The sequence below is a fragment of the Haplochromis burtoni genome, unplaced genomic scaffold, assembly GCF_018398535.1.
Source record: "Haplochromis burtoni strain Fernald_Lab_line unplaced genomic scaffold, NCSU_Asbu1 Contig_155, whole genome shotgun sequence".
In the NCBI taxonomy this organism is placed as follows: Eukaryota; Metazoa; Chordata; class Actinopteri; order Cichliformes; family Cichlidae; genus Haplochromis; species Haplochromis burtoni.
Window position 1 is genome coordinate 16010 of NW_024582516.1, and position 11731 is coordinate 27740.

At 39.0% G+C, this 11731-nt stretch overlaps 1 protein-coding gene across 2 annotated transcripts in view; it reads right to left on the bottom strand.

Annotated features, from left to right (window-relative positions):
* Positions 1 to 3954: 3954 nt before the first annotated feature.
* The window catches only part of LOC102308615, an 18818-nt gene continuing 11041 nt past the window's right edge, over positions 3955 to 11731 (bottom strand). Inside the window, exons 7-14 of one of the 2 annotated variants that reach the window (XM_042224921.1) lie at positions 10713 to 10850; positions 10549 to 10599; positions 10404 to 10468; positions 8278 to 8373; positions 8142 to 8179; positions 7919 to 8055; positions 4172 to 4283; positions 3955 to 4093 (exon numbers count right to left, since the gene is read on the bottom strand). In XM_042224921.1, coding sequence (XP_042080855.1) covers positions 3955 to 4093; positions 4172 to 4283; positions 7919 to 8055; positions 8142 to 8179; positions 8278 to 8373; positions 10404 to 10468; positions 10549 to 10599; positions 10713 to 10850 — 776 coding nt within the window. The remainder of the gene's footprint in view (positions 4094 to 4171; positions 4284 to 7918; positions 8056 to 8141; positions 8180 to 8277; positions 8374 to 10403; positions 10469 to 10548; positions 10600 to 10712; positions 10851 to 11731) is intronic. The other variant, XR_006054885.1, reaches the window with a different exon arrangement.

Consider the following 11731-nt stretch of genomic DNA (forward strand, 5'->3'; position numbering starts at 1 on the left):
ATTGTTGTTTGCTGTAGTTGTATTGTATGCTGTTGTTGAATTTTTGGCACTTGTATTTGCACTGTGCACTGTGTAACTGTTACCAGCTGTGGTTTCACTGTACACTGTTGTGTAATTGCTACCAGCTATAGTTGCATTATACGCTGTACTGCCATTTTTGCTTGTTGTAGTTTGATTGTATGCTGTTGAATAACTATCGCCAGCTGTAGTTGTATTGTATGTTGTGTGACTGTCACCTGTTAGGGTTGCGCTGTTGACTGTTGTATAATTGTTTCTGGCCGTAGTTGCATTGTACGCTGTTGTAAAATTATTGTTGGACATAGCTGTATTGTACAATGTTGTAGAATTATTGCTGGCTGTGGTTGTGTTGTAATTGTTGTCTGACATAGCTGAATTGTAGGTTGTTGCGTAAATGTTGCTGGCTGTAGTTGCGTTGTAACTGTTGCCAGTTCCTCTGTCACTGGTGCCAGATGTAATTGAATTGTATGGTGTTGTATTGTTCAGAGATGTTAAAAATGGGCTCACTGTTGTGTAATTATTGTTTACTGTAGTTGTATTGTTTGCTTTTGTTACATTTTCTCTGTAACTGTAACCAGCTGTAGTTTCACTGTACACTGTTGTAGAATTATTTTTAGCTGTAGTTGTATTGTAATTATTACCTGATACAACTGAATTGTAGGCTGTTGTGTTAATGTTGCTGGTTTCAGTTTTATTGTAAGCAACTGCATTTGAAATGTACATTGTAGTACTGCTAACTGAACTTTCTGAACTATTATATACTGCCTTGTTTTTGCTTACTGTGGTTACATTATACACATTGTTTAGAGTCCCTGTTGTGTCATTACTGTCAGATGCTGTTACATTGCTAACAAATGTGTGTTTGCCAGTGGGAGTAAATGCTCCAGTTGTGGTTACATTGTACACTGTTGTGCCACTGGGAGATGGTGTAACCGTTGCAAGACCTGGAGATGTTACATTGTCAGTGGGAAATGGTGTAACTGTATCTATATTGGTCTTTGTTACATAATTGTCAGTATATGCATTTGCTGCAGGATCTTGAGATGTTAAATTGTCAGTGGGAATTGGTGTAACTGCAACTAAATTGGTCTTTGTTGTATGATTTGTGTTATATGCATTGTATGCAAGATCTGGAGATGTTACATTGTTGATGGAAGAGGGTGTAACTGCAACTACATTGTTCTTTGTTGTATAATCTTTGGCATATGCTGTGGCTGTAGTTACATTGTATATTGTTGTAAGATCTGGAGATGTTGCTGTTGTAGTTGCTTTGTGTACAGTTTGATTAGGAGATGGTGTAGATGCATTTGTTATTTTAGAGAGTGTAGTACTCTTAAGCAGTGAATCAGGCATAACAGTTGTGCTGTTGTGTACTGCTATGAAAGCGCTGGTTATGGTGTTGGTTAGTTGGGTTTCATTAGGTAAAGTATTTTGCACTGTTGTTTTATTAAACACAGTTGAAGGAACTATTTGTGAGCTATTCTGAAGAATAGGTTGTGCTGATGGGGACTTTGCACTGGCAGTTGTTTGAAAAAATGTTGTGTTTTCTTTTTTTTGCACTGTATTTTCAATTGTTGCATAAACATCTCCACTTGTATTGGTCAACGATTTGGTGGTATCAGTCAAAGATTGCATAGCTGCAGTAATGCCGTTGGCCAGAGTTGAAAGTTCTGTTGTGGTTGGAACAGCTGAAGTGTCTGAAGGGCAGCTGTCAGTCAGAAGAACAGCAAGTGTCTCACTTGCTTCACTGTGGAAAAAAAATATGATAAATAGGTTAGAAATTATATCCTATTAGAGTCTACTGGACATAAAACATATCTCCTCTAACAGATTGTATACAATTTTGGGAAAAATGAACAACTTTCACAATATAGTAAGTGACATCAACATATATATAAAAACACTTTCTTACACAGAGCTCTTCTGTCTTAAACAAAAAATAAATAAATAAAAAATAATAAAAAATAATAGTAGATAGGAAAGTAATCTAATATTGAAGGAGAGTAATAAAAATAATTCAGCAAAACTTGTAAATGAAGAATGACAAAATAAAAAACTCATGTAAAAGTGTAAATGATGTTGAAACAAAAAATGTAGTACTTCCCCAATAACCTTGCACTTTTTTGTGTATTTACAGAAAATATGAAAAAAAACCCACTCTTAAATTTCCTACTTACAGTTAATGTACATGACTATGAAGCATGTGGGCATAATTTTCAAAGGCTGCATTTTATATAAGCCTATATTTTATACTCTTGTTACCATGCAAGTCGTGTAGGATCAGGTTGACAAACATCTGAGCTCCGCAGGTCACTGACAACCCAGGTCAGGTTGGATTCCAACAGTCTCTGGACAGGCAAATCAGGAGCACCACACACCACTGACAAAGCACAGAGTACCATGAGTAACAGTGACAAATTATTATATCATGTAAAGCAGTTGGTAGGAAAATAACAAAATAAGCATGCAAACTAACTCAGGCGAGTAAGGGAACTTTCAGCTGTAAATAAATTGTTGCTCGCAATGATCTGTTGCAAAAGTTGTTTTAAGGAGCAAACATTGACGGGTCCAGACATCTCCAATATCACCATACAGCTGTACAACCTAGAGACCAAAAGACAACAGGGCAAAGAGGAAAAAGTTGGATTGACATTACACTCTGTCAGTGGAATTTCTTTTTTCTTTCTACCATTAGCATACGTGCAGGTAAAATGCAAAAACAAAAACCCAAAACAAAACATGATTACCTCTGGTTTGTCCCATGACATTCTATATGAGCACCCTGAGTAATGAAAGTCAAAACATGATTCACATTATAGAAGTATGATAAATAATTATAGACCTACACAAGAAATCATTATACAAGTTTACAGTAAGGTTTACCTGATATTGCTTTGTAATATTATAATTACTGCACCTGGTAAGAAAGAATTTTTAATATGTGTAAATTATAAACAGATTTTGTTAAAAGCAATCACATTTAACATCCTGAAGACCTTTAAATGACAATTCTTATTCTCTCTATTGTAAAAACAGACAGACAAACCCAGAACCATGTTCCCAGGTAGGCCTTAGTTACACAGGCCCAAAGACCAACGCCATGGCAACAACCGGTTGTCAAAATGTGTATTTTCCAAATGGTTGGTGAGTGGCTTCTTGAGGTGACTGACAGTCACTAGGACTGTCAACCGCTGGTTGGGCAATATAGATTTTTCCCTATCAACCAGAGGTTGGCAGGGGGTCTCTAAGCCTGCGTGACTGAGGCAGAAAACCAGGACAGTTTAGTTTAACAGCAGAACTTTTTACTGCTCACTGTTGCTTTGTCTGCTGTTGTGACCAACATACTGATACTAACAAATGCATAGTAAATATCAACACAATCTACACTTACTGTATGTAATGTAATTGGATCAAGACTTACTGTTGCTTTGTGGGACATGTGAGGAGTGCAGCAGGACTTAGTAACTGTCAAATAGGGTTACAAAGTTACAAAGTTGCATTATATATATATATATAGTAATTATATATTAATGAAGCATGCTTTAAGCATACAGTGTGGTACATACCAAGCTTTTTAGGGACTGAATGTTAACAGCTTCACTAGTAACATTGATTCTAAAAGCATAAAATTGGCCTGAGAAAGCGATAAAGAAAAGGGATGGTTAGTATGTGGGTGGAGTTTCTGAGACGCCATAAAAATACTTATTAACTGAGAAGTTCTCTTCTCAGATAGCTTGCTTCATAGAAGCAACGTTCTGTTTTCCAAAAGCCTAAATATTTTCTTTAAATTTGAATAACAATGGTGCATTCACTCATCACATATTGCAGCAGCAGCCTGGATTCTAAAAATGTCAATGCAATATTGTGATTATTTTTCTTACGTGTAGAATTACAGAAAGCTGTGCAATCACAGAAGTGAGGCATTTCCCCTGAGGATCAGACAAACATGGTTACAGCAGCAAAACCCTTGATAAACAGGGGTGAATATAAAAAGCATCTGTGTTTGTGATACTCACTGCTACAAGAGTCTGTCTTCAATTTAGGAGCCGGGTTGGAGTTGGGCTCTAAGAGGAAGCTGTAGATTAAACATGTATAAGTTACAGGGTGTACAGACACACATCCAGTGGACATAAAAAAAAAGTGTGTTGCTCACCATGTTAGTGGGGAGGATTTATTTAACTGACAGATATCGTCAAGAGAAGATGTGGAATTGCATCTCACAAAACCGCCACTAGAGGGCTCTGCATCCTTACACAGATTTCGACCTGATGTGGAGAAAATCCAAAGAGAGTATTGGATCCGTCAATGTCTGATTTTGCACTTATTTTGGTTATTTAATATACTTTTTTCAAGAGAGAGCTGAAAATATCACACACGTACACAATGCAAATTTTCTATGACGGGCACAGATATTATCAGAAATCCTACTTACTGATATACCTGTTAGGTACACCTGTTCATCTGCTTGTTAACAACAAGATCTAAACAGCCAATAGCACAGCAGAAGCCCAAAAAAGTAAAGCACGTAGCCATGATCAAGACAACCTGCTGGAGTTCAATCTGAGCATCAGAATGGGGAAGAAAGTTATTTAGGCCCCTGTGATGGGGCTAGATGGCTAGTGTGAGTATTTGAGAAATGACTAATCTAATGGGATTTTCACTCACAGATCATTTCAATTTGAGAAAAAAAAAAAAGAAAACATCCATTGAGCCAGACTATTTCAAGCTGATAAGAAGGCAAGACCAATCGCAATGTCTTGGAACAGGAGATTCACATAGTTGCTGAGTGATGTTGTATGATGGCATCATGCCAATTTGGATCAAAATCTCTGAAGAATGTTTGCAGCACCTTGTTGAATCTGTGCCACAAAGAATTAAGGCCGTTCTGAGCCAAAAAGGGCTCCGACCAAGTGCTAGGTGTACCTATCAAAGTGGACACTGAGTGTAAAAATCTAAAGCAATCTCCAACTCCAAGCTGATGTTCAGCCCATTCCATTGCATTATATCAGAAACTAGTCAGTTCAGAGTTGTTATGAGGAACTCTAATCCATCTCCTGTGGTTATAACAATTCTGTTAATCTTGATAAATATTGGTAAGTAAAGTTGAACAGGTATGCCTGAATAGCTATGAAAACACAGAGATGAAGATAAATGTATATTTGGTGGGTGAGTGAACAGTGTGAGTCAAAAAGTCCAGTGACGATTAATGGATTCTGAGAGGTCTGTCAGCCTACTCCTGTTTGCTGTAATATCACTGGTTAAGTTGACTGATTACAACAGGTCTAATATTTCCATGTGTACACTTAATTCAAAAATGAATGCAGGTTCCATGTTTGTAAAAAAAAAAAACTTAGTTAGAAACTTGGAAAAAAATAGTTATATTATTGGGTGTGGTTTTTAGGATGGTTCACATGATTCCATTTAATGAGTTAAATATTTGTTTTGATATGATTAATCATCTAGCTGATGATTCACAGCTAGAAGGTCCTGGACTTTAAGCCTTGAAACTGGAGCCTTTCTGTGTGGAATTTGCATGTGCAAATAGTTTGAATGGTGATTCTAAACTGGTCGTAGGTCTGAATGTGAGTGTGAATGTCTGTCACATGGCTAACATGTGACAGACATTCACACTCCACAGTGTACCACACCTCTCAACTTGTTAGGTGGGAAGCACTCCTTTACCATAATTCACTTTTCATTAGCTAGGTCTATTGCTGTATTTTCAGCCTCAAGTATTATCAAGCATAAATTTTACTTAAGTCACACAAGTATTAACAAGAGATCATCTCTTTACCTAGGATCACTGGACTAAATGACTACAGACCCGTGGCTCTGACATCTGTGGTCATGAAGTCATTTGAGCGCCTGGTTCTCTCCCATCTCAAGACCCTCACCGCCCCCCTCCTGGACCCCTTGCAGTTTGCATATAGAGCCAACAGGTCTGTAGACGACGCCATCAACATGGCCCTACACTTCATCCTGCAGCATCTGGACTCCCCAGGAACCTACGCCAGGATCCTGTTTGTGGACTTCAGCTCTGCCTTCAACACCATCCTTCCAGACCATCTCCGAGGCAAGCTTTCCCAGATGAATGTGCCTGATCCCATCTGCCGGTGGATCACTGACTTCCTGACGGACAGGAAGCAGCACGTGAGGCTGGGAAAGAATGTCTCGGACTCCCGGACCATCAGCACCGGCTCCCCTCAGGGCTGTGTTCTTTCTCCTCTGCTCTTCTCCCTGTACACCAACTGCTGCACCTCCACCCACCAGTCTGTCAAGCTAATCAAGTTTGCAGATGACACCACCGTTATTGGGACTCATCTCGGACGGGGATGAGTCTGCCTACAGGAGGGAGGTTGAACGTCTGGTGTCCTGGTGCAGCCACAACAACCTGGTGCTGAATGCCCAGAAGACAGTGGAGATTATTGTGGACTTCAGGAAGCACACAGCCCCACTCCCCCCCATCATCCTGACTGACACCCCCATCACCTCTGTGGACTCATTCCGCTTCCTGGGTACCACCATCACCCAGGACCTGAAGTGGGAGCCCACCATCACCTCCGTCATCAAGAAAGCCCAGCAGAGGATGTACTTCCTGAGGCAGCTGAAGAAATTCAACCTGCCAACACGGACGATGATGCAGTTCTACACTGCAATCATGAGTCCATCCTCACCTCCTCCATCACCGTGTGGTACGCTGGAGCCACTATCAGGGACAAACAGAGACTGCAGCGTGTTGTGCGCTCTGCTGAGAAGGTGATTGGCTGCAGACTCCCATCTCTGCAGGACCTGTACACCTCCAGGACACTGGGGCGTGCAGCTCGGATCTCAGCTGACCCTTCTCACCCTGGACACAGTCTGTTTGACCTGCTCCCCTCAGGCAGGAGGCTCCGGTCCATTCGCACCAGAACCTCTCGCCATAAGAACAGTTTCTTCCCCTCTGCTGTTGGACACATGAACAATAACCACATGACTGTCCCCGCCACTAACACATGACCCTACGCTGTGTCACTGCATCATTTCATGTTTGGCACTGATCACCACCTGCACTCATGTATATATCTTTCTACGTAGCACTCATAATTCTTATTCTCATGTATATATCTCATGTATATCTCATGCACATATCTTTCTTTCTACATAGCACTTTAATTCTTATTGTTTGCACTGAAGCACCGCAGCAATTTCCTAATGTTGTAAACCTCAACATCTGGCAATAAACCCCATTCTGATTCTGATTCTGATTCTGATTCTGATTCTGATTCTGATTCTGATTCTGATTAACAGGGAGAGAAAATTAGAGCACATATCTCAATGTGTCACCCCTTTGATTTGATACTATTTATTGATTTTCAGTAATGAACTTATACATATTAACTTAAGTCACCACCTGGATTTACCTAAGTAAATAGTGTAAGAGCATTTATTTTAAAATTTGTATTTTTTTTAACTTTTTTTTTTTTTTTGCTTGGCCGTATATTTTTAACTGGTTGTTCTCTTTGGCATGATACCACTTTGTAAGAAGACACTGGGCAAAGCATCTAAGATGAGCTTTTTATAATCCATCTTCAGGACACTGCGGTTTTCAACACAACAAAGCCACATCAGCAACATTATCAGGAGCTTTGTGCAAGTACTGAATAAGTGCAATCCGATACCCTGGGTACTGTGGTCCTCTTTTCCTTTTAAATCCACACTTTTCCTTGACACCATTATGTTTTCTATCAAGAAGATAGGAAGTCATATTTTGAACTATTTTACTGCAGTTGGGAACAGGGAAGGAAGCAGCACACAAGAAAGAGCAGTTGCCAAAGTAAAACGGGAAGATGGACAAAGAAGACCAGGAAACTAATTCACAGACAAAACAGAGTGAAGCAAATGCAAGGAAACAAGTGCTCACCCACTCTCTCCATCTCTCCTATGATTCTCGCTTGCATTGGTGCTCCAGCTTGCTGCAGTGCAGCGTCTCCAGCTTGTTGAAGTTCACACACTGAGACAGCATGGTTGAGCAGCAGCACCACATTGCAGGCAGTTTGGCTGGAAACAAAAGAGTTTCATGTGAGCGCGCACGATCTGCTGCACATGTAACAGCTGTACAAAGCAGCTCCTCATATCCTTTTTACCTTATATTCCTTTTTGCACTACAGGACACTTCAACTACCTGCAAAGAGAAAAAGGAGAGTTAAAGCCATGAGCCAGGCTTACAGGAGAAATTTGATTCTGTAAAGTATATAAGGTGTTGTCGTTTTCTGTACTGACCTGAAGTTGTCTGTCACCCTGACAGAAATTCAAAGAGCCTGTTTTTCCTTTTGCTGCATCAACACTGTCATTGTGACAACCCAATGCTTTTGACACCTGAGTGATAGATGGAGAGAGGGAAGCAGACAGATAGAGATGTTTGAGGGAGGTGATGGGAGTTTGACGTATAAAGTTTAAGGAAAGTAGCACGTTTTGTTAGTTTCTGCAGTCTTACACGTCAGGATGAGAGCTATAAAGACCACTCAGGTTTAACTGTAAAAGCACTTTTTTCTTTTATATACATATTATGAAACCATAATGTATTTCAGTCAAATTATCGTTTTTAAATATAGGAATTTAAGCCATTAGAACAATTTGACACAAAGTTTCCATGATGTATAACGAAATATCCCATGGAAACTGTTTTTTGATCGATCAGATTACAAGTGCCACAGTTATGTATAGTGGCTTCAGTAGGATACAATTTGGATATTGACTCATATGTTTACTGACGCATTCTAGATATGTTAAGCAAATGGGCAAACTAAGGATACTGAACAATTTATAGTAGCTTTGTGTATTGGGTTTCCTCTGGCTTGAAAGGACTATTTGTCAGCTCAGCTGTGGTAAACAGTGTGTTACTTCCTGGACAAAAATGTATGGGAAAAGAAAGACACAGCCCACTGCTATTCCCGGGATGTTGTTTTGTTCCAAGTGGGACACAACTCATACTCTCCTGGGCAACAAAACTTCAGAGCTGAGACTTTTATCTCTGAGCTGTCAGTGCATCAACACAGCACTATTAGACAGCCTTGCATGAGAATTCACTGAACAACCTTTGCTTACATGCTATTTCCTTGCAATGGACCTTAAAAATATGACTAGATTTGTGTCAAAATGATCAAGCATTAAAAGTGAACCAAAGACTTAATATAGCAGGATTGATTTATGATCCATGTTGAGAATTGTAATGGTTATGTACAAATTTATTCTTCAGTAATATATATTAATAACCATAACAATAATTAAAAAAGAAAGAAATGGTCAAAGGAAGCTGGGACTATGATACCGTATAGTATAATCTCAAAACAAAGCTGGAAGTGGACAGGAAGGGTTAAAGAATCATAACTGGACATTGTATATATTTAAATCAGGTAAGGTTGTTGCTTTTATGGGAAACATAGTGGACAATATCTTGATCACATAACTTTGTTGTTTGATAATGAGTTTCTTTCTGCAACACAAAGCTGAAGGAGAGGAGAAAAATGGTACAAAGCAAAAAGGGTTATTGGGAGGAAATGACTAGTCGAAATAACTGTGAATATATCTACAGTGTCTAATAATTTGTATATCTATTACTGCTGTTGCCATTACATTTTATTTGTTTTATCATTAGCTTTACTATGCAAAGACAGCTACTAGAGACAGCTAATAATCATGGTCTTAATGTAGAAAGGTCTATCTGACATAGGCTGAGAACTGCATATCAAGTGTCAGTAAGAATATTATGTAGGAAGTGTTCATTTAAGTTAGGAATGATGGGAAATGATGTATATTTTTATTTATTTTATTTTATTGTTTACTCTATTTAATTTGTAAAATATGTGTATACACACACACACACACACACACACACACACACGTAGAAAAACATTTAGTATACACATCCAGAAATGCATATACTATTATATATTGTACATATATTTATTAGTTTCAGATGTAGCCATTCTTGTATTTTGCTTGTTTACATTATTGTATTTTGCACAACTCTGTTGCTTGTGAAGCTCGCACACAAGAATTTCACTCACATGTACTGTACCAATGTACCTGCACATGTGATGTGACAATAAAAGTGATTTGATTTAATTTGAAAGGAGAAGAGAAGACACTGAAGAAAGCAAAAAAAAGTTTAAAGAACCATATTTATAACACAGAGGGAGCAACATTTGTAAAAGGTCAAAGTAGTAATAAAGCAACAAATATTTGGAGTAAAAAAAATCTAAATTATTTTCAGGTGATTCACAGGGTTGGAATGCGCTGCTCCCACAAACTTACATTGTGCTTACAAGACTTGTTTGTAAAGCATGGTAACTGAAAGATTTATGTGAAACGTAACGAGATGGACAAGGGAAATTTGTCATTCTCACCAAATTTTGGACCTCTTCTTTAGTCTTGTTGCCCTCTACACTTATGGGCATCCAATAGTAAGCACCTGCAGAAAGCAATACATCTGTGAGGCCATGCAAATGCAAAAAGGAAATCGGAAAGGACAAGAAGTGAATATTTGCTTACTGTTATTGGAACAGAGTTGACGGACATCACAATGAACTAATCTGGTGGATCCTGAAAGAAAATGCCAACTTTACAAATTGTTTCTTCTCATTACTAACACAAACTGTAAACAGAATCTCCAGTTACATAAAATGTCGAGTGACTGCATGTTAGCAAAGGCTAACCTGATGTGAATAATCCTCCAGGTGTGCTTTGGTTGGCTGCCGGAGTTGTGACTGAAGGTATGTGGGTGCTTGTTGAGATCTGATTAGCTGAACTGGTGTTCATGGGCAGGATTGAGTTCAGAGGCGAAGCTGTAATGTCTGTGCGGAGAATGTGATTAGTAGTGACAGGCAAAACTGGTGCTGGGGCTGAAAGACTATTTGTTGAGAATTTGATGGAGGAAACTGAAATACAACAAATATTCAGGTGCCAACTTTTAATTTTTGTCCAGTAGAATACCCTCCATTCCATTATTTGGTCCCATTATCTAGTTGTTTGTGGCGGTTTAGCTTTTTGGGTGTTTTTAGACAGTATCTGTCATTTTTTTTAGGTTTTCTTGATAGCTTTGATACAGTTTTCATATCAGGAATGCATTTTCCCACCCATATTTGCACATGTTGATGCATTTGCTATCTAAATGTTACACCTCTGTAAACAGAACTACAGATCTCTGACTTACCTGGATGCTCTCCATCATTGCATTAGCATTTGCAATGAAATCAAAGCAAACTTCTTTTTTTCTAATATGTAAGAAAGAGTAAGGCCGGTCACACGCTGCCAGTAGTAGTAGTGAAATTATGCGTCAACTGAGAACAAATCTAAACACGTTCTCAGTCTTGCATCAAGACAAGTGCATGTCATGGAACTGCTAATTACACACAAGCACATACTGTAATTATATGTGTGACTTCACTGTAGCAAAGAGTAGTTGGTGCTGCCTTCTATGTTTTATATATTTTACTGGAGTGGTTTGTGAAGAAGGATAGCAGCAAAAGTGAAAGGAAAGGTTTACAAGACAGTAGTGAGACCTCCTATGTTGTAGGGTTTGGAGACAGTGACTGTCCCGAAGAAACCCCACCCTGCTTCTCTCAATGATTGTCGCCCTGTAGCCCTCACCTCAGTAGTGATGAAGTGCTTTGAACGCCTGGTCAGAGACTTCATCATTTCTTCACTACCAGACACACTGGACCCACTACAGTTC